The following is a 20,857-nucleotide window of genomic DNA, read 5'->3' on the forward strand; positions in this document are numbered from 1 at the left end:
TTGACCGGTACTTTATTATTTCCACGACTGGAATGGAGGAAACTCTGATTACACTAGTTCGTTTTTTTAGCATTAGAAAGAACTCCACAGAAGCAAGCGTGCAGTTTTTATCAGGCTCTTTAATTGTTAATAATTATTGAATTATCTAATGTAGCATGGTCAATACTCGTACATACAATTTACTCCAAATTATTACCGCTAAAAGTGCCAGATTTGGAACCACAAGCTTACTTCTGCGAAGTTCTTTCTAATGCAAAAAAAACGGACTATAATTTAGAACCAAATGAAGGTATTAAGACGATTTAAGACGAAAAAATCTAATTTGTTTGGCATATTAATGAAGATAAATTATAATTTGTAGCTACTTATAACAAATCTTTTTCAAAACAAGCGCACACTTAGGACGGTCTTATCATATCATAACCGTAATGTTATTTTTAACGACACGCAATGTATTTCGAATTAGCCCTTATCGGCCCACGTTCCGAGTTAACGGCCGAGCGTAAACACTCGAAGGTGACGATGACGGACGGACTGTTCTTAGTAAAATGATCAATGATTCTTGGTATGTTTTGTGAATCTTAGCGTTCCCTGCCTCTCTTAGGTGCCGTAAAAGTATAAAACTTTGCTCTTTAACATAACTTTGCACACCGCGTCACAGTTCAGTAAAAGCAAAATAACTCAAAAGTACTTAATCTTATACCTAAACGAGCAATTCTTGTAGGTATATTTATTATTTATATATTTCGGAGATCTCGGAAACGGCTCTTCAATTTCGATAAGATTTGCTACTTATATGAGGGCTTTCGGGGGCGAAAAATCGATCTAGCTAGGTCTTATCTCTGGGAAAACGCGCATTTTTGAGTTTTTATATGTTTTCCGAGCAAAACTCGGTCTCCTAGATATTGTTATGTTAAAGGGCAAAGTTTTATACTTTGAAGGTACTGTAAGTCCCTCGTGGCCATAGCTGCCCAATGGACAAATATATCGTAACATACATTGATACCATGGAAATGAGTTTGTGTCCTCATATATTTGATCACCTTGACCGTCACTATCTATTTGATGTTACAGTCAACATTAATCTGATTCTAGAAAAAGGTTGGATTTAAAATTATTTTGTCTTCATTTTCGAATGCCATCTATTCTCATCTATATCATAGAATTCATAGATATTCTAATCTGTATGCTTATTTAAATCGGTTCGGTAGTTGAGCGCGGTAGAAAGGTATCAAAAATACATACAGAGAGTTACATTTGCCTATTTATAATATTTGTAGGTATGCATTGATAGGGTTAGTTTTGACCTTGCAAATCTTTTGTCCAGTTTAGTGGCATCAATCTGTCTAGAGTTTAGTTTCTGTTTTTAATCATTTTAGAATTTAATTCCTATCCTCTGATCCTCTCTATGACTACTAAAGACCTATTTGTGTCGAAACCGTTAAACTATGGAACCATAGCATCGCCTTAATGATTTAGCCAGAATGTAATCGGACTCACCACGTCGCCCGAGCACGTTTTGCGTGCCCAAGCGCACCGCGCGCGTAACCGAACACGTTCGGAAACCTACGCGTATTACATCCTAACTAAAAACTGTTTGCGTGTTAAAATAAACCTTATTAGTATCACAGTAAGGTTTTTATTTGATTGTGATATTTGTGAATGTATTAAGTTTTAGATTGGATGAAATTTAGTGCTGATTTTGAGTAGCTAACATAAGCTGTTTGGTAAAGTAGTCGTTGTTATGTTTCGCATTAGGTAGATATTCGAGTGTGATTTTTATTTATTGTGCTCTTAAGGTTAGATTATTATTATTTATTATGTTTAATGCTGATTTGAGAAACGTTCATTTTTAAATTATTATTATGTATATTATTTTTCTGTCATTTAGCTCATTTCAGTGGACTTATATAAACAGTCCGATTGGTTTATATATTATAATCAGCAAAACGGTATGAAACCATTGAGAAAACACCATCAGAATTTGATTAAAGGGGCCCGTCAAACTTCTATGAAATTATGACGTATAAATAACACTTGCACTGCGTGGGCTATCAAATTCACTGCAGACTTTTCTTGATGTAGCTCTAGAATGTAAAGGGCCCCACTGATTAACAGTCCGCCGGTCGGTATCGGCCTGTCAGTTGTTCGGAACTGTCAAAATGTTGTTCTAACTGGCAGGCCGATACCGTCCGACGGACTGTTAATCAGTGGGGCCCTTTACATGCTAGAGCTACACCAAGAAAAGTCTGCAGTGAATTTGATAGCCCACGCAGTGCAAGTGTTATTCATACGTCATAATTTCATAGAAGTTTGACGTTTAAAGTAACACTGGCACTGCGAGGGCTGTCAAAATCGCTGCAGACTTTTCTTGGTTTAGACCACGTCTACAGTCTCTAAAATAAAAGAATTTAATTCCTATTAGTAAGTAATAAAGTTGAGAATCGGTTAACACGTTGGATATGTTTTTTGTACGGATATTGATGACTTTCACATGGTGTTAACGACTGTCCTTTTCTTTTTGGTTTTGTTTTCACTTAGCTTAAAGTGTTTTGTCCCTTTTTTGTACCATCCGACTACTTGAACTATTTGTGACGTTATCTATGAAAAGGGACCTTATTGTCGATGGCGCTTTCGCCATTATTAACGATGGTCCGATATAAATACAATGCCGTGCGACGCTTTGCGGCGTAAGCGCCATCGACAATAAGGTCCCTTTTCATAGATAATTAATGCCCTATTCAGTGATGCACCTACTTAAACAAGTGCGAGTCGGGGTCGCTCATGAAGGGTTCCGTAGCAGCAAGTAACATAATAAAACTGCGGTTTACGATTTATGACGATTAAAAAAAACTACTAGATCTCGTTCAAACCAATTTTCGGTGCAAGTTTGCATGGTAATGCACATCATACATTTTTTTTAGGTTTATCATTCTCTTATTTTAGAAGTTGCAGGACACACACACACACACAGACACACATTTTACCACTTTGGAAGTGTCTCTTGCGCAAACTTTTCAGTTTAGAAAAAAATTATATTAGAAACGTCAATATCATTTTTGAAGACCTATCCATAGATACCCCACACGTATGGGTGTGATGAAAAAAAAATTTTTGAGTTTCAGTTATATGTATGGGGTACCCCCAAAATTTATTGTTTTTTTTTTCTATTTTTGTGTGAAAATCTTAATGCGGTTCACATACATCTACTTACCAAGTTTCAACAGTATAGTTCTTATAGTTTCGGAAAATAGTGACTGTGACATACACGGACAGACAGACGGACAGACATGACGAATCTATAAGGGTTCCGTTTTTTCCCATTTGGCTACGGAACCCTAAAACCTACTTATTCTAGCACAGATGGGTGTGCGAGAGAAAAAAAATGAAGATTTTGCTGTCAATATTTCTTCTCATAGTAACTATGATTGTGTGAGAAACAAAATTGACGATGAAAATGTATACTTACTTAATTATTTATTTTTCGAAAATCTCTTTAAGCACCGATTATTCAGCCTTCGCTGTCTTATCCAGTCGTTCGTTCCCCCCATCGGCTCCATCTCTCAAATCCATAGCCTCCTAAGGCCTAAGGTCCTACCTATTAGCCCCCGATCAGTTCGATGAAATATAAATCCTATTGGAACAGAATCGCTTTTGCTTTGTTTCGTCCAATTTTCCAACAACGCAATATCAACTCTATTTCCTACACTATAGGTTCAAATTACAATGGATAATTTTGTACATTTCATTTGTATGGCTGGGCCTTAGGAGGATATTGTTATTACAGCGCGACGCGACTGGCGATTGTTCGCCGTTGTTATGGACGACGTTGGTAAACTTGCGGGATTGTTAGCATAGCGCTTTCAAAACTGACCGCTTGCAGTCTTTTGAGTTCCCACTGCCTTATAACTGAAACAGATGTCATCCTATAGCCGCCCAGAGGCCAATAAAAAGGTTTCCCATTCACTTACTATTCATTTATTAATTAACAAAACCAATAAACTAGTAAAATAAATGTCTACCAAACTCTCACCAAACTAGTCTTACAGTTGGTTTTTTTTTTAGCATTAGAAAGAACTTGCAAGAAGGTAAGCGATCTTGACATGTCTTTTCATTGAAAAACGCCTTTTAAAAATCAAAAACTATTACTTATGCAAGCAGAAGAATATAAATGATCTTATTAGATTCATAATTGTTACATATTTGCCGTGACTTATTTTTAAAATGTGTTTTTCAATTAAAAGACACATCAAGATTGTTTACCTTATTTCTAATGCTAAAAAAAACGAATAGTGTCTGGCGGCCTTACCAGCAGGCGCATTTTTTGCACAAAAACGCAGCCTCGCTATGCAGAGGGGGAACGCGGCCAGTGTCCTGGAAACAATGCCTCAGGCTAATTTAGGATTTGATTTATGATAATTCTCTAATTGTGTAATAACTAATAACGAATCAATAAATAAATAATACTCATTTCTTATTATTTGCTGCAAATACATCTATAACGATAGTATCTACAGCCAAGGGTGAAATGGCAGATCCCAATCTATCTAATATTCGCCCTTCACACAACCTCCTTATCAAGTAAACATATTGATTTAATCGTCTACTCATTGAGAAATTGCATGTACCTACTGCTACTTAACCTCTAGCCGCCCATACGTCAAACCTTGCCAAGCAAAATAAAATTTTATTCTGTCAACACAAAGTTCAAATTAGAATGGAACGGGAGACCTTTTTATAGGTCTCTGGGCGGCTAGAGGTTAAACCGGGCGTGGCTCACTCCGCGATTTCCTCGCTTTGCTACAGGTAGCTAAAACTCCATCCGTTCGACCCTTTTGGGGTTTGCCATAAGCCGCGCGTACCGCTGTCGCCACCTAGCGGCTATATCTGTTGATCGTGACAGACGCATTTTGTTAGAGAGTGATCTTCTGTACCTAGTACTATTATTTATTCTGTGCTTAAACCGAGAAAACATGTACCTACTGACATATGGAATATGTCACTAGATTCTTACCAAGCTAGCAGCAATCAAATTGTATGGCGACGTGGGTACTACTAAGGGCCAATACAGATGGACTGCAACCCGACTGCACTTTGTATGGGAACTGCACGCCAACTGCAACGTCCGACCGTCCGTCTGTACCGGCCTTTACCGTATTGCACTTTACATTTTAAAAGTTTTACAACTATTCCGAAACAAGATATATATACAGTGGTATTACTAAACGAAATAAAAACTAGCTTAGATCTAAAATAGGCCCTTCAGGCATGGTACCAAGGATGCTGGCGGCATTTCCTCGCTGTATCGCAAAATGCTGATTCGTTGTGCGAGGTAGCCGCCAGTTCTTCGGTCCCCAGTTACGTCAACCAGACGCTTCGCAATTTCTGCGAACAACTTGTGCGCGCTGGGACCATGGACCTAGAGTTTCAACTGCAAATGGTACAAAATGGTATTCTCTCCATTGGAGAAGTGAATGTATAAATACATAGCGATAACGGATAACCGTTACGAGTTCTTATCAATAACGAGTTGATAATCTTGCCCCCGATTACACGATAACTATTAGTGGTTGTCAAGTGTTACAAGTGTCTTAATACACTTGGAGACGCCATGGTGTCATTTTCTGTACAAAACAGTCTGCCGATTTTTGCGGGGACGGGCACGTCAAATGTATGGCTATTTGTACGTTATATACGTACAAATAGCCATGTCAGATATACGTCAGTCCATACAAAAGTTTGCACAATTGTGCAAGGTTTTCGGCAGAGGGGTAAGCTCTTAAAGGCAACCCCCATAGGCCCCAGCCATACAAATGAAAAATGCAAAATTTGCTACAGAAATTTGAAACTACAATGTAGGATATAGAGTTGATTTTCCGTTGTTCAAAATCTGAACGAGACAAAGCAAAAGTAACTCTGTTCCAATCGAATATGATTTAAATTTCATTAAACCGAATAAGTACTATAGGTAGGACCTTGGGTCTTAGGAGGTTAAATGTAATTCCCCTCACCTTTTCCTACACGTATGATACCTATTTGTTTGACAACACGCCAATAGGTGCATATTATGACAATGAAGTAAGACTGCACGTAATGTCGCTGTTAAGTTATTTTGTCATTGTAGTAATATAGGCATTTAGAACTATTCAATTGTATGGCTTCACGGTCAAGATAATATGTGACGTTATCTATGAAAAGGGACCTTATTGTCGATGGCGCTTACGCCATTATTAACGATGCTCCGATATAAATACAATGCCGCGCGACGCTGTGCGGCGTAAGCGCCATCGACAATAAGTTCCCTTACCATAGATAATGCGCCATATACTAGTAGTAATTGTAGTAGTAGTAACAATACTACCTAAATATGACACACCGCTCGCCGTCCGCACTTCGGCAGGGTGTTTATCTTTACATCCTAGAACTTAAATGGACCCGCACTGTGCGTTTTTAGAGATACTAGCGGCCCGCCCCGCAGAGGCGTAGCTAGAGGATATGGCGCCAGGGGCAGGCACCAAATTTGCGCCCCCCCCCCACACAAACGAAATGAACTTCAAAAGGGTTACTTTTTTTTAACTAAAATTTACTTTTAATTTAGACAATACAGTGTATATGTGTTTTTTTAATACATCGGCAGGCGTGGCTCAGTCCGCGATGTCGTCGCTTTGCTACAGGCAGTTAAAAGTCCATCCGTTCGACCCCAATTTTGGGGTTTGCCATAAGCCGCGCGTGGCGCTGTCGCCACCTAGCGGCCATATCTGCGCTGATCGTGACAGACGCGTTTTGTTAGAGAGTGAGTCTTCTGTAACTAGTACTATTATTTATTCTGTGACATCGGTGGGTAACATGTTTACGACCCACCTGATGGTAAGTGGTCACCGCATCATATGGACGTCTACACTCCAAAAGAGTTACAAGCGCGTTGCCGACCATTTTAAAACTTATGCACTTTTTTGGAGATCTCCATACTGTAGCCTCTCGAGAAAAAGGAACTTAATCAATTTATTGTGGAATGAGCTCCCTTTTTTCGACAAATTTCCTCCCGACCACTGTGGAAGGAATTCCTCTTAAACCGCACAGTACGCGACCATTTAGGTTCTAGGGTGTGAGGATAAACACTCTGCCTATCCTAATACGGCGAGCGGTGCAGTGATGGCAAGCTGTCACCGTTGGCAACTAGGCAGCATGTCAAACAATTCTTCAGACAACAGCTCATTGTACTTACCTACGAGCGGTAGAGAACATCCTGTATACAGGGTGGCTAAAAAATAACTGTATTCCCGTTGCCAGGGAGGTTCTGGGATTATAATGAGCAACTTTTACTATGGGACCAACCCCTCAGTCGCGAAAAAAAAATTTGGCTGGTTCATACATTTTGGTTGGTCCATTTTCTATGGGAGGGTAAACTTTTTTTTTTGAGATTTCGGGGTTGGTCCCGTAGTAAAAGTTGCTCAGTATAATCCCAAAACCTCCCTGGCAACGGGAATGTAGTTATTTTTAACCAGCCTATATAGGAATCCCCGTACCTACTGTCGTCCGATAGACATGTCACAGATATGCAGCATTGCAGCAGCAGCTATTGGAGTAGGTTCCGTCTACTACGGCTCATATATACTTATGCGCCTGCCGGACAAAGGGCTAGGGATCCATTTGCATAGGTAGTCTCTTGGACTGTCCATAAAATGGTAACTTCCCGACAGGAGACCCCTGAGGGAAAAGACGCGCTAGCACGGAACACAGCTCTGAACTCTCTGAAGCACTCGGCCCGCTCGCCTTATAAAATGAAAGCATAGCAACTCCTACCGAATATCCCTCTGCTTGATAGAAGTTTCTGGCATAGAGTATTCGCACTGAAGGATGGTGGGCGGTAGGGCGCTACCGTCGTCTTTTAAGGTCGAGTTCTAGGCAAAAAAGAGTACCTAAAAGATCGGCTTTCTCTTTGCTTTTCTGAGCTGTGGGCCAGATTACCAGGATGAGGGGTAGTCTTTTGCCCATTTTGGCGCCCCCCCCTTGGACGGCGCCCGGGGCACTTGCCCCCTCCAACCCCCCCCTAGTTACGCCTCTGCCGCCCCGGCTTCCCACGGGTTACACAAAACCTTAACAAATTATACACCTAAACCTTACTCAAGAATTGGCTACTTTCCTACTAGTCAAACCAGCTTCTTTTTTAGAACAGTCAAAACGATTTGCTAATATGGAATTTATATGAAAACTTGTGTAGTGACGTCACAGTCAACTCACCTACTAAAAATAGTATTAGTTAATAGTACTAGTATAAAAATACTTCCATCCGATTTATTAAATATAAATTATGCTTAAAAATAACTGCTATTATGTTTTTCTAATAATTATCTGGTGCTTTATTTCGTGCATGGTGCGGGATAATTTATTTTAAGTATAGGAAAGTACCCAATTACTCTTTTGTTAGGTGAAACCCGCATGAAAATACGACCATTTTTATAGTAGTGGTTTTCGAGTAGTTTTTGAGTTTATCGCGAACACACACGCGATACATACAAACAGACAGACGAGGCGGGGGACTTTGTTTTATAAGGTGTAGGGATTTCCCGGTTTAGAATGAGCTCCCATCCGAGGTTTTTAGGGATAGGATAGGGGTTTTATAGGAGTATAGGATTCTACAAAAAAGGAGTGTATAGCTTTTTAAAGGGTTGGTAACGCGCATGTAATGGCTCCTCTAAGCGATGGGCCAACGCCGGCCACTCCAAGGGACGCATTTATATAGAGGGAGCAAGTGATATTGCTATCTCATTCTACCGCATGGCTGCGTCCTTTGGAGTAGCCGGCGCTGGCCCATCGTTTAGAGGAGCCATAAAGCCGACCACTGACTAACAGGCCGCCGGACGATATCGGCCTGTCAGTTAGAACAAAAATTTGACAGTTTCTAACAACTGACAGGCCGATACCGTCCGGCGGACTGTTAATCAGTGGGCCCCTTAACACCCCTGGAGTTGCAGGCGGCCGACCGCTTACCATCTGGCGGGCCGTATGCAAGCATTGCTGAAATCTACCCAAGTTTTATTATGTTATATGTTGAACACAGGTACATAAACGAATTTCGATAACGTAAAAGACTTTTATATTGATAAGAATATCGGTGCCAAGTAGGTATTATTTAACTTCGCTGAAAGTGTGTTGATTTTGAAATCCAATCGATCAGTAATCGGTCGTTGTAAATTTTTATCGATAAGAGTAATGATGACATAAATGTTTAAGATAAAGAATGATGAAATGTAAAATAAGTAAGTTGAGTTGTAAGTACGTAGGTAGAGTCGGACGTCATAATTTCATAGAAGTTTGACGTTTAAAATAACACTTTCACTGCGTGGGCTGTCAAATCCGCTGCAGACTATTCTTCGTCTGACTCTATATGTTCCGTTTTTAAGGAAAAAGATAACACACACGTTACAGACTTACAGGTGTAGTGCATAATTGTTTGGCATCGTATTTTCACGGAAACGCACGAACGTGTCAAGCTATTTCAGTTAGTCTCAGTCATAGACTAGGAATCCTCTAGACCGAGTTTAGAGCAATTATTTCATGCAACCGATGATGCCAAAAAGCGGGGGAGCGCGGGACGAGGTGAGCGAAGTCCCGTGCCGTGATTGGTCCGTTCAAAGACACGGACGTCACACAAAGACACTTTCGACTCGAACATGAAATAAAATTACCGTATGCGTGGCAGAGGGGGTAGCGCGACTATGCTCAGTCTGGAGGATGTTTTTTCTGTGGTCTCAGTACAATAATTACTGAGGTTGACTGAAGTAGCATGCGAAATACGAACGTTTCCGAGAAAATACGATGGAAAACAATTATGCACTACATCTTTACTTCTATAAAATACCGCCAGTGACTGAAAGAGACACCAGTACGACTACGCTCCAGCTTACCACTGACGACACTGTCATATTCGCTAACGTCTGCGTAATTTACTTTCTATATATCTCGCTCTCACTAATATGTAGTACGAGCGAGATGCATATAAAGTTACGCACAAGCTAGCGAATGTGTCAGACAATATGTTTTCATGGTCTATCTTTCGCCTGTTGGCTGTGAAAGAGGGACCCTATTACTAAGACTTCACTCTCCGTCTGTCTGTCTTACCAGGCTGTAAGTATCTCATGAACCGTGATAGCTAGTCGGTTGAAATTTTCACAGATGACGTATTTCTGTTGCCGCTGTAACAGGCGTGGCTCACTCCGCGATTTCGTCGCTTTGCTACAGGTAGCTAAAACTCCATCCGTTCGACTCCAATTTTGGGGTTTGCCATGAGCCGCGCGTGGCGCTGTCGCCACCTAGCGGCCATATCTGTGCTGATCGTGACAGACGCGTTTTGTTAGAGAGTGAGTCTTCTGTACCTAGTACTATTATTTATTCTGTGGCTGTAACAACCAATACTAAAAAGTACGGAACCCTCGGTGGGCGAGTCCGGCTCGCACTTGGTCGGTTTTTTATTTAACATCATGTTTTTGTTCCAGTTCAAAAGACGATGAGATCGACGGCAACTGTATAGTTCGCGCGCGGGGCCTGCCCTGGCAGTCTTCAGACCAGGACATCGCCAAGTTCTTCCGAGGGCTCAATGTGGCCAAGTAAGTACAAACAGCTGCAGGGAAAAGAGACCCCCCCCCCTGCTGTAGAAGTTTGTATGCTAAAGTGCTAAGCGAATACATAGTATTACTGACTGACAAGAACCGACTTTAACCTTTAACGACCGGTAATTTTGTACCCAACGATGGTTCGAAATAAGTTCGGAAACTTATATTTTGACTGTGACTTACAGCCTGTATAAATTAAAAAGTGGCAACACTGTAGTTTCGTCCCGTTCTCTTATATAAAATAATTTGAAACGGACGATACTACAGTGTTGCCACTTTTTAATTTATTTTTTGCCAGGCTGTATTTTGAATGATGCAGTTTGAGGCATTTTATTAATATAATGTGTTAGTTGGACTGCAGCTTTCTGAAGTATGACTAGAAAAAAAATATGCGTCTACCCTCAAACATTTTTTTTACCGATAATAATTTTTATTTCGATAGTGTAATCAAAATCATTCTAATTATTTGCATATTATATAAAGTTTCAATTAAATATTTGTTTATTTCCTAAAAGCATACAATTCCCGCTAACGGACTGCGTAAGTATTCCCAGTAGGTACCTAGTTATCGAAATATTGTTGTTTTTCTTTAAGCTGTATTATCTTTTACTGAGGGGAGCCAATAAAGAGTACCTATTCTATCTATTTATCTATTGTCAGGAGTGGCTCACTCCGCGATTTCGTCGCGTCGCAACAAGTAGATCTAGACACGCGGCAGCGTGTCAAGCCAAGTTCAAGCAAAGGAACTGGCTAGCCAGCGCCGAGTGTAATATTACACGAACCACTTGGTGCCACTTTTGACCCTTCTATAACTCAAAACATCTTTGACGTAAACACATAAAACTACGTGTGTTTAATTATATCCATAAGGATATCTAGAAGCCCAAATTTCATGAAGCTAGCTCAAACGGTTATAAAGGTATGAAGGTCAAAAAGTCGTAAATTTTAAGACTGACTTATGACTTATAGTACCTAAACCTAACCTACTTCCAGATGACCTAGAAGGATGAAATTTGGAATCCAGCTTGGTTATTGTGTGTAACCGTAGGAAAAAATCTAAAAATAAAATAAAGTTAAAAAATAGAGGGGGTCCCCATACAAAAAAAACACTTTTTATTGGGACTGACATATAAGTACCTAAACCTAACCTACTTCCAGATGACCTAGAAGGATGAAATTTGGAATCCAGCTCGGTTATTGTGTGTAAACGTAGGAAAAAATCTAAAAATAAAATAAAGTTTAAAAATAGGGTGTTCCCCATACAAAAAAAACATTTTTTATTGGGACTGACATATAAGTACCTAAACCTAACCTACTTCCAGATGACCTAGAAGGATGAAATTTGGAATCCAGCTCGGTTATTATGTGTAAGCGTAGGAAAAAATCTAAAAATAAAAAAAAGTTAAAAAATAGGGGGGGTCCCCATACAAAAAAATATTTTTTTATTGTAGCGTTGGAACCGTTACAAGCAGATATTTGAAACTACCCCAATATATGTATTATTATATTTGCTATATTAAAATAAAGTTTAGTCAAAAAATAAGTGGTGTCCCCATACAAAAAACTTGTAATACGCTCTAAACAACCGGCCAACGGTGTGTCGTCGGCGGCGCGCGGCACCACATAATTATACAAAGAACAGAAGTAAAAACCATACAGCGGAAACACAAGAAAAAACATTAAATCTCAATACCTGCCTAGTTTTCTTTACAAAAAGTATTGATATCCCACCAAAAACATAAATGTAAAAAGGAGAGCCAAGTTCAATACAAAAATTATGCTTGGCTGTGGGGCTCGCCGCAAAAAGAATGGAGATCTAAATGAGTGCCACTGCCAAGTTCTATGCAAAATCCAAATATGTATTTATAGGAACAAAATAACATTATAAACAAGTATTAAACTCTATTTCTTTGCTTTATTGGATACCTATAACAAATGCTGTTATTTAAAAAAATGTGAGATCTTAAAGTAGGTTAGATTTGGCTTGGCCAGTTTAGTTTAGAACAAAATAACATTATAAACAAGTATTAAACTCTATTTCTTTGCTTTATTGGATACCTATAACAAATGCTGTTATTTAAAAAAATGTGAGATCTTAAAGTAGGTTAGATTTGGCTTGGCCAGGTTTTATCAGAATTACAATATATATAAAATGATTGATATAATGAAAACTGGCCAAGTCAAATCTAACCTACTTTAAGATCTCACATTTTTTTAAATAACAGCAATTGTTATAGGTATCCAATAAAGCAAAGAAATAGAGTTTAATACTTGTTTATAATGTTATTTTGTACCTATAAATACATATTTGGATTTTGCATAGAACTTGGCAGTGGCACTCATTTAGATCTCCATTCTTTTTGCGGCGAGCCCCACAGCCAAGCATAATTTTTGTATTGAACTTGGCTCTCCTTTTTTACATTTATGTTTTTGGTGGGATTATAAGTACACCGTCACACACCAATGTTGGTGGTTAGTCATAATAAATAAATAAATATTACAGGACATTTTTACACAAATTGACTGAGCCCCACGGTAAGCTCAAGAAAGCTTGTGTTGTGGGTACTCAGACAACGATATATATAATATATAAATACTTAAATACATAGAAAACAACCATGACTCAGGAACAAATATCTGTATCATCATACAAATAAATGCCCTTACGAGGATTCGAACCCGGGACCATCGGCTTCATAGGCAGGGTCATGACCCACTAGGCCAGACCAGTCGTCGATAATGGCTCCCCTACACGATGGGACAACGCCGGCCACTCCAAGGGACGCATTTATGCGTTAGAGGGAGCAAGTGGTATTGCTGTCTCATTCTACCGCATGGCTGCGTCCCTTGGAGTGGCCGGCGTTGGCCCATCGTGCAGAAAAGCCATAAGCCGCGCGTGGCGCTTGCGCCACCTAGCGGTCATGTCTGTCCTAATCGTAACAGACACGTTTTGTTAGAGAGTGAATCTTCTGTTATCATACTTCGTTTTTTTTAGCATTAGAAATTAGGTAAACAATCTTGATGTGTCTTTTAATTGAAAGACACATTTTAAAAATAAGTTACGGCAAATATGTAACAATTATGAATCTAATACGATAATTTATATTCTTCTGCTTTCATAAGTAATAGTTTTATATTTTTATAAAGCGTTTTTCAATTAAAAGACATGTCAAGATCGCTTACCTTCTTGCAAGTTCTTTCTAATGCTAAAAAAACGACCTATAGTAGTTACTATAATTTATTCTGTGCTATTGTTGTACCTACTTAAAAACTCATTATACGAATAAATAGGGATCAATTAACTATTAATCGACGAAAAATGTGAATAATTAAAATTTACCGGAATCCAATTAAGTTTATATATAATATATAATATATATTATGTTTATATATAATATTTGACTTCTCGGTTACATTTCTCTTTATAAATTATGTATCTCCTGCACCAACATTTGTCTCTGTTTGACCCAATGGTTGACTGGTAGAGAATGCCTTTAGGCATTAAGTCCGCCATTTGTACATTTTTCCTGTGCTTGTGCAATAAAGTTTAAATAAATAAATAAAATAAATAAGTTTATAGTTGATTTTAACCACTATCGAATATTTAGATAGAAAGTCGTTCAAATCTTGCTGGAAGCTATGAATTCCATTTGCATTTGCATTTTTCCTGTAATTAAAAAAAATTCAATTTCCTCAAAAACCTCAAAAACTGACTTGAATCAGGCGTGGCTCACTCCGCGATTTCGTCGCGTCGCTACAAGTACATGTGGCCCTCACCAAATTTGGTGTCTACTGTCTAGCAGTAGTAATAGTTGCCGCGCACCGCTACGGAACGAGCGCCTGCTCACGCTTGCGCCACCTCGCGGTCATATCTGTCGTGATAGACGCATTTTGTTAGAGAGTGAATCTTCTGTACCTACTACAGTAGAATCCGTTTATTATGACTCCGCTTATACTGACCAACCGTTTACTATGACGTAATTACTGTGCGAAGTTTGGTTTCATATAAAATTCTTAGTGACAAATTCGGATAAGATGACTTCGCTTATATAGTGACAAATCGCTTACTATGACCGAAAAATCCCATTTTCATGAAATTATGTCCGTTTATACTGACACTTATGCTGGTTTTCGTGGCCGTCACCACGTCTTTCCCTGCGAGGACGGTTGGTGCGTTCGTGGCGTGTAAGGTATTTTAGTTTTGATCATCAGTGACAACAAGTTACAAGTTTAATAAAACTTATTTCTCACAAAGGAATTTGAGATTAATTTGGAAAACATAACAAAAATAATAAGTTGTACAACTATGTCTTACATGACATCCGCTTAGTATGACGTGTTTGTCACTTCCCTTCGATGTCATTATAAGCGGATTCTACTGTACTATTATTTATTCTGTGCTTGAATTAGAACCTAACCTTGATTTCTGTTGACCTACAGGGGCGGAGTAGCGCTCTGCCTGTCCCCCCAGGGCCGCCGCAACGGCGAGGCGCTGGTGCGCTTCGTGTCCCAGGAGCACCGAGACATGGCGCTCAAGAGGCATAAACACCACATAGGCCCGCGGTACATCGAGGTGAGCCTTCACTAACAATATTGTGCCAATCTCGGACTGAGTGAAGAAGAATATCGCTTAGTATGGCGGCGCCAAAGTTGCCTGGTATAAAAGCGCTAGCGCCCTCGAGAAAGCGCGAGAAAATCGAGAAATATATTTGTTCTCTCGTGTGTGCTTGTAAACGGTGCAAATGTCATCATGCGCAGGTAAATTGTTGTATTAGATTGCATCGCAAACTATGACTCTTTGCTTGGAACATCAGATTCATATTTTTCCTTGCAGCATCTAATTCTCGTCATTCTCTACAACCACAACTCAAAAGCAATCTTGTTTCTATCAAACCTTAGTTTTTAGCTTAGTTACAGGTACATTATTATGTTGATTTTACTATAATATTCCTGTAATTAAAACTACCTACTAAACTAACATTAAAATAAACCTACTTGAAAATTGAACAACAAAAATAAAAAAATACCCACCTATGAAAGGTTCCAAGCCTCAAGCTCCAAGTCTGTGCCCTGCGGAAGGGTGCCCATGAGGCTCTCTACATTACCCCGCTGTATGGCTATGCCTATTCATTGACCTAAGAATGAGCCAGACCAAGGGTCACCCGAGGTCTAAAGTATTTTTCTTTAGTAAGTGTTTTAATGAATTGACAGGTGTACCGTGCGAGCGGCGAAGATTTCCTCTCGGTGGCTGGAGGTGCGACGTGCGAAGCGGCCGCGTTCCTCTCCCGCGGCGCGCAGGTCATCGTACGCATGCGCGGACTGCCCTACGACGCCACCCCTGCGCAAGTGGTCAGTATGCTTCTAGTCGCTTCTTATCTCCTGGTACTTTTTGACGACCGGTCTGGCCTAGTGGTGACCCTGCTTGCGAAGCTGATGGCCCTGGGTTCGAATCCCGGTAAGGGCATTTATTTGTGTGATAACACAGATATTTGTTCCTGAGTCATGGTTGTAATCTATGTATATAAGTATGTAATCTATGTATATAAGTATGTAACTATCTATATAAGTATGTATTTACAAGCTTTGCTTAGTTTGGGGCTAGGTTGATTTACGTGTAAGATGTCCCCGAATATTTATTTACTTGACGACCGGTCTGGCCTAGTGGGTAGTGACCCTGCCTGCGAAGCCGACGGTCCTGCGTTCGAATCCCAGTAAGGGCATTTATTTGTGTGATGAACACAAATATTTGTTCCTGAGTCTTTGTTCTATGTATGTATTTATCTATATAAGTATGTATATCGTCGCCTAGCACCCATAGTACAAGCTTTGCTTAGTTGGGGCCTAGGATAATATGTGTAAGATGTCCCCTAATATTTATTTATTTATTTGCTGTGCACCGACAAGCACCTACCACCGAAACTTTCCGTTCACGTTCTGATCGACCTTTAGCAAAGGTCTCCATTTCAGTTTGAGCAAAAATGCTTTTGTATGTCCGGAGCCATACATTCATTTAGTTTTAAAGCCTGTACACACCGGCTGCGTTTGCATGACGTGCACATGCGCGTGCGGCGTTGTAGTATACAGATCCTTATGAGAGACGGCACACCGTTTGCGTGGCGTGTGCGGCTCCAACATTTTAGCGCACGCCACACACACGCAGCCGGTGTGCACAGGCCTTTAAGCTCTGCTCGCGAGGTCCACCTCATTCGAACCAAATATTTCCTTTCCAGCTCGACTTCTTCGCAACCGGCGACGACCCGGTGCAAGTACTAGATGGCGCTGAAGGCGTCCTCTTCGTCCGGCGAGCGGACGGCCGCGCCACCGGAGATGCCTTCGTGCTGTTCTCTAAGGAGGAGGATTCTCCTAAGGCCCTGTCCCGGCATCGGAAGCTGATCGGACAGAGATATATAGAGCTGTTCCGGTCTACTACCGCTGAAGTTCAACAGGTAGTGTTTTCATGCTCTAAGCGCTTTTCAGACATCGAAATACCTACACTCTCGGTAGAGTTAGACCAGGAAAAGTCTGCAGCCATTTTGATAACCCCCGCAGTTCAAGTGTAATTTTAAACTTCTATGAAATTATGGCGTATAAATAACACTTGCACTGCGTGGGCTATCAAAATCGCTGCAGACTTCTTGGTCTAACTCTATACTTACTAGTTACTACTATGGCTCCACTGTAGCCTATGGTGACGAAGGATGTCCTTATAACAAGTAATTTGAAAAATATCTCCAAGTTGCTACCTAATATCAACTAATATGTATGAGGGCATGTTAAAATTTAGCACCTAAACCTACAAAATGTTCATCTGCCGAGACGCCGCCGTTCGGTACTTCTACCCCCCTTATTCATAAACGTCTACGTCGTCTACTGAAGTTGACAAGCCGATAATAATAGTTTGTCCCGACGTATTGGTATAATGGGGCTCTAGGGTGTGAAATAATTTATGAAGCATCCCAATATCACAATTCACGACAGTAGTTTAGTGGCTTACTTGCACTGTTTTCTGTATAAAATACTTATGGAAAACGCAAATATTGTTTAGCCATCGCTTCTCCGAAGCTACTCTCCAATCAAATCCAGAGGTCATTCAGGTGCTTACGATCAATCATAAAACGGTTTCATTAGTTCTTATCGGCCGTAGACACTTATTTTCATCATTTAACTGACATTTGTATGTGCTTACTATAATACTAGGCACACTGTTTATTAAAGATCAAAAAGAATAGATAGTATAGAGGGGTCCTGTCAAAGTAAATTTTGTAGTCACGGCACATTTACTGCCATCTATCGACACACGATTAAAACTTAAAATAAAATTGAAAATGTATAAATTAATCAAAATATGTTTACGGATAAATGATTTTTAGGGTTCCGTACCCAAAGGGTAAAACGGGACCCTATTACTAAGACTTCGCTGTCCGTCCGTCCGTCCGTCCATCCGTCTGTCACCAGGCTGTATCTCACGAACCGTGATAGCTAGACAGTTGAAATTTTCACAGATGATGTATTTCTGTTGCCGCTATAACAACAAATAGTAAAAACAGAATAAAATAAAGATTTAAATGGGGCTCCCATACAACAAACGTGATTTTTGACCAAAGTTAAGCAACGTCGGGAGTGGTCAGTACTTGGATGGGTGACCGTTTTTGTTTTTGCTTTTTTTTTGTTTTTTTTTTGCATTATGGTACGGAACCCTTCGTGCGCGAGTCCGACTCGCACTTGCCCGGTTTTTAATTTTTATTGTTCACACTGATGTTCTTTCACTGATATGTGTTAAAGTTGTTAAAAAATATCAAACGGTGTCGCCAACGCCATCTAGCCGAGAATAGGTCAAAGGTATATGGCGCCATCTATTCGAGAATGACTTTTTCTTGTTGTCCGAGGCACGTTTTTTTCTTATACTTTATTTATCTTATACGGAGTTATAAATATCTCTGTTAGAGATTGCAATAAATTGAACTTATGTTACGAAATATCATTTGATATTAACCAGTCGCTTTTCGATGAGGGAAAACATCGTAAGGAAACCTGACTATTAATCCCAATAAGGCCTTGTTTCCCCTCTGGGTTGGAAGGTGAGATGGCAGTCGCTTTCGTAAAAACTAGTGCCTATGTCAATTCTTGGGATTAGTTGCCGGGATGCCGCGATAACGCGAGGAAGAAGAACAATCTCGTTATTAATATTTTATAAGAACATGATCCGGTATGTTCTGTACAAAGAAATTAAAATCTGAAACTTAAAGGTTCGTCCTAGTTTTTCAATTATACAGTGGCGGTGGTATTTGTACGATTAAAATCGTTTTAGTGTAAAAAAATTCATCAAAAAAGCGAAGCAACCATCACTTTGCTTGAATCAAGCCCCAAGGTGTAGAATCTAAAACGGTGCTCTTATCGGTATGCAATTCTTTCGATAACGTATCGATAGGTATACTTAATGCTGCACCACGGCCCATGAACATAATGTTATCGAATACTAACACTGCTGTATGCAGACTTGTAAATAATACATTCAGTGTGTGCTCTACGCAAGGTTTCATATAAGAAAATTATATCATTTAACAAAATAAATACTCTAAACATTAAAATGAAAACTAAACTCTCACAACTATATACACATATTTACAAGTAAACAATGGGAGCAAGCTCGGTGCCAAGAAGGCTGATAGAACTGCCGCGCTGAATGGTATAGTCGCGGACGGTCTAGAACGCAAAATGACTAGTGTATATGATATAATTAGGCAAAAGCCTATATATGCCCTTTTAGTCTACATCACGAACGGTCCAGAACGCATAATGATGGTTATTCGCAGACGGTCTATGACGGTCGGTATGTGACGTTATCTATGAAAAGGGACCTTATTGTCGATGGCGTTTACGCCATTATTAACGATGCTCCGATATAAATACTATGCCGCGCGACGCTGCGCGGCGTAAGCGCCATCGACCATAAGGTTCCTTTTCATAGATAATGACCCATATTACTATAACGCAATATTAGATATCATAGGAACTCTAGCATTTCGGAAGAAAAAGCTAATTACCACTGTTTTTAGGTTATAAAAATTCTAATCTTTAAAAAACCTACTTATAATCATAATCATAAATCTTTATTTCCAAAAATACAAATTACAGAGTGTGGCAGGGGTCTCCGCACTAGGCTTCGCCTGTGTCGCGGGGTACCAGGAATACATTGAACAACAGAATTACCTATACAAACATAAAGTCCAGCTTATGGCAAAATAAACTTATTATAACTAACAATCAATGAAAGGTGTAGTACTGATATATAACATTAATAAGCTAAAGTACATTATCTAAGATAGCTTCTGTCTCGGCATAACTAAGAGAACTTAGGAATTTAACTTATAGAAGAGATAGGTATGAGAAACAACTATTATTTACTTAAAAGTCTGATCAGAATCATTTTGTCTTGATAGCCAGCCAAAGAAAGACGGTAAGTATTTTTTGGTAGGTCTTTAGGTCTGACACTATAAGGACTAAATAACAGGTAACTAAGTGAAAAACCGGGCAAGTGCGAGTCGGACTCGCGCACGAAGGGTTCCGTACCATAATGCAAAAAAAAAACAAAAAAACAGCAAAAAAAACGGTCACCCATCCAAGTACTGACCACTCCCGTTGCTTAACTTTGGTCAAAAATCACGTTAGTTGTATGGGAGCCCCATTTAAATCTTTATTTTATTCTGTTTTTAGTATTTGTTGTTATAGCGGCAACAGAAATACATCATCTGTGAAAATTTCAACTGGCCGCGTAGCCAAAATGCCAATCGCTAACGCTTCGTAGCGATCGAAATGCATCTGTCACTGTCGCACTAATATGGAAGAGTGATAGAGAGACACAAAGCGATTCGATGGCGAAGCGATAGCGATTGTCATCTTGGCTAGGCCGCCTGTCCAGCTATCACGGTTCGTGAGATACAGCCTGGTGACAGACGGACGGACGGACGGACGGACGGACGGACGGACGGACAGACGGACGGACGGACAGCGAAGTCTTAGTAATAGGGTCCCGTTTTACCCTTTGGGTACGGAACCCTAAAAATGGATCGTAACACTATGAGCGTGAAAATTAATCTTCGTGAGACCCAGTGCAGAGTGCAATGCATTACAAATTGAAGAGGCATTTCTTTTATTTCGTTGTTGTTTTAAACAAACGAAATTCATCCCAAATTTTTACTAAATTCTCGCCTCTATCCTCTATCTAAAATAAATAATGGATAATT

General features: G+C 39.8%; 1 protein-coding gene across 3 annotated transcripts in view; it reads left to right on the forward strand.

Annotated features, from left to right (window-relative positions):
- The window catches only part of LOC134673980 (RNA-binding protein fusilli), a 133,455-nt gene that overhangs the window by 96,641 nt on the left and 15,957 nt on the right, over window positions 1-20,857 (forward strand). For all 3 annotated transcript variants that reach the window (XM_063532023.1, XM_063532024.1, XM_063532025.1), the window contains exons 7-10: window positions 10,497-10,607; window positions 15,054-15,186; window positions 15,825-15,962; window positions 16,844-17,059. In XM_063532023.1, the coding sequence (XP_063388093.1) occupies window positions 10,497-10,607; window positions 15,054-15,186; window positions 15,825-15,962; window positions 16,844-17,059 (598 nt within the window). The remainder of the gene's footprint in view (window positions 1-10,496; window positions 10,608-15,053; window positions 15,187-15,824; window positions 15,963-16,843; window positions 17,060-20,857) is intronic.

Source organism: Cydia fagiglandana, chromosome 19 (genome assembly GCF_963556715.1).
Source record: "Cydia fagiglandana chromosome 19, ilCydFagi1.1, whole genome shotgun sequence".
NCBI classification, from domain to species: Eukaryota; Metazoa; Arthropoda; class Insecta; order Lepidoptera; family Tortricidae; genus Cydia; species Cydia fagiglandana.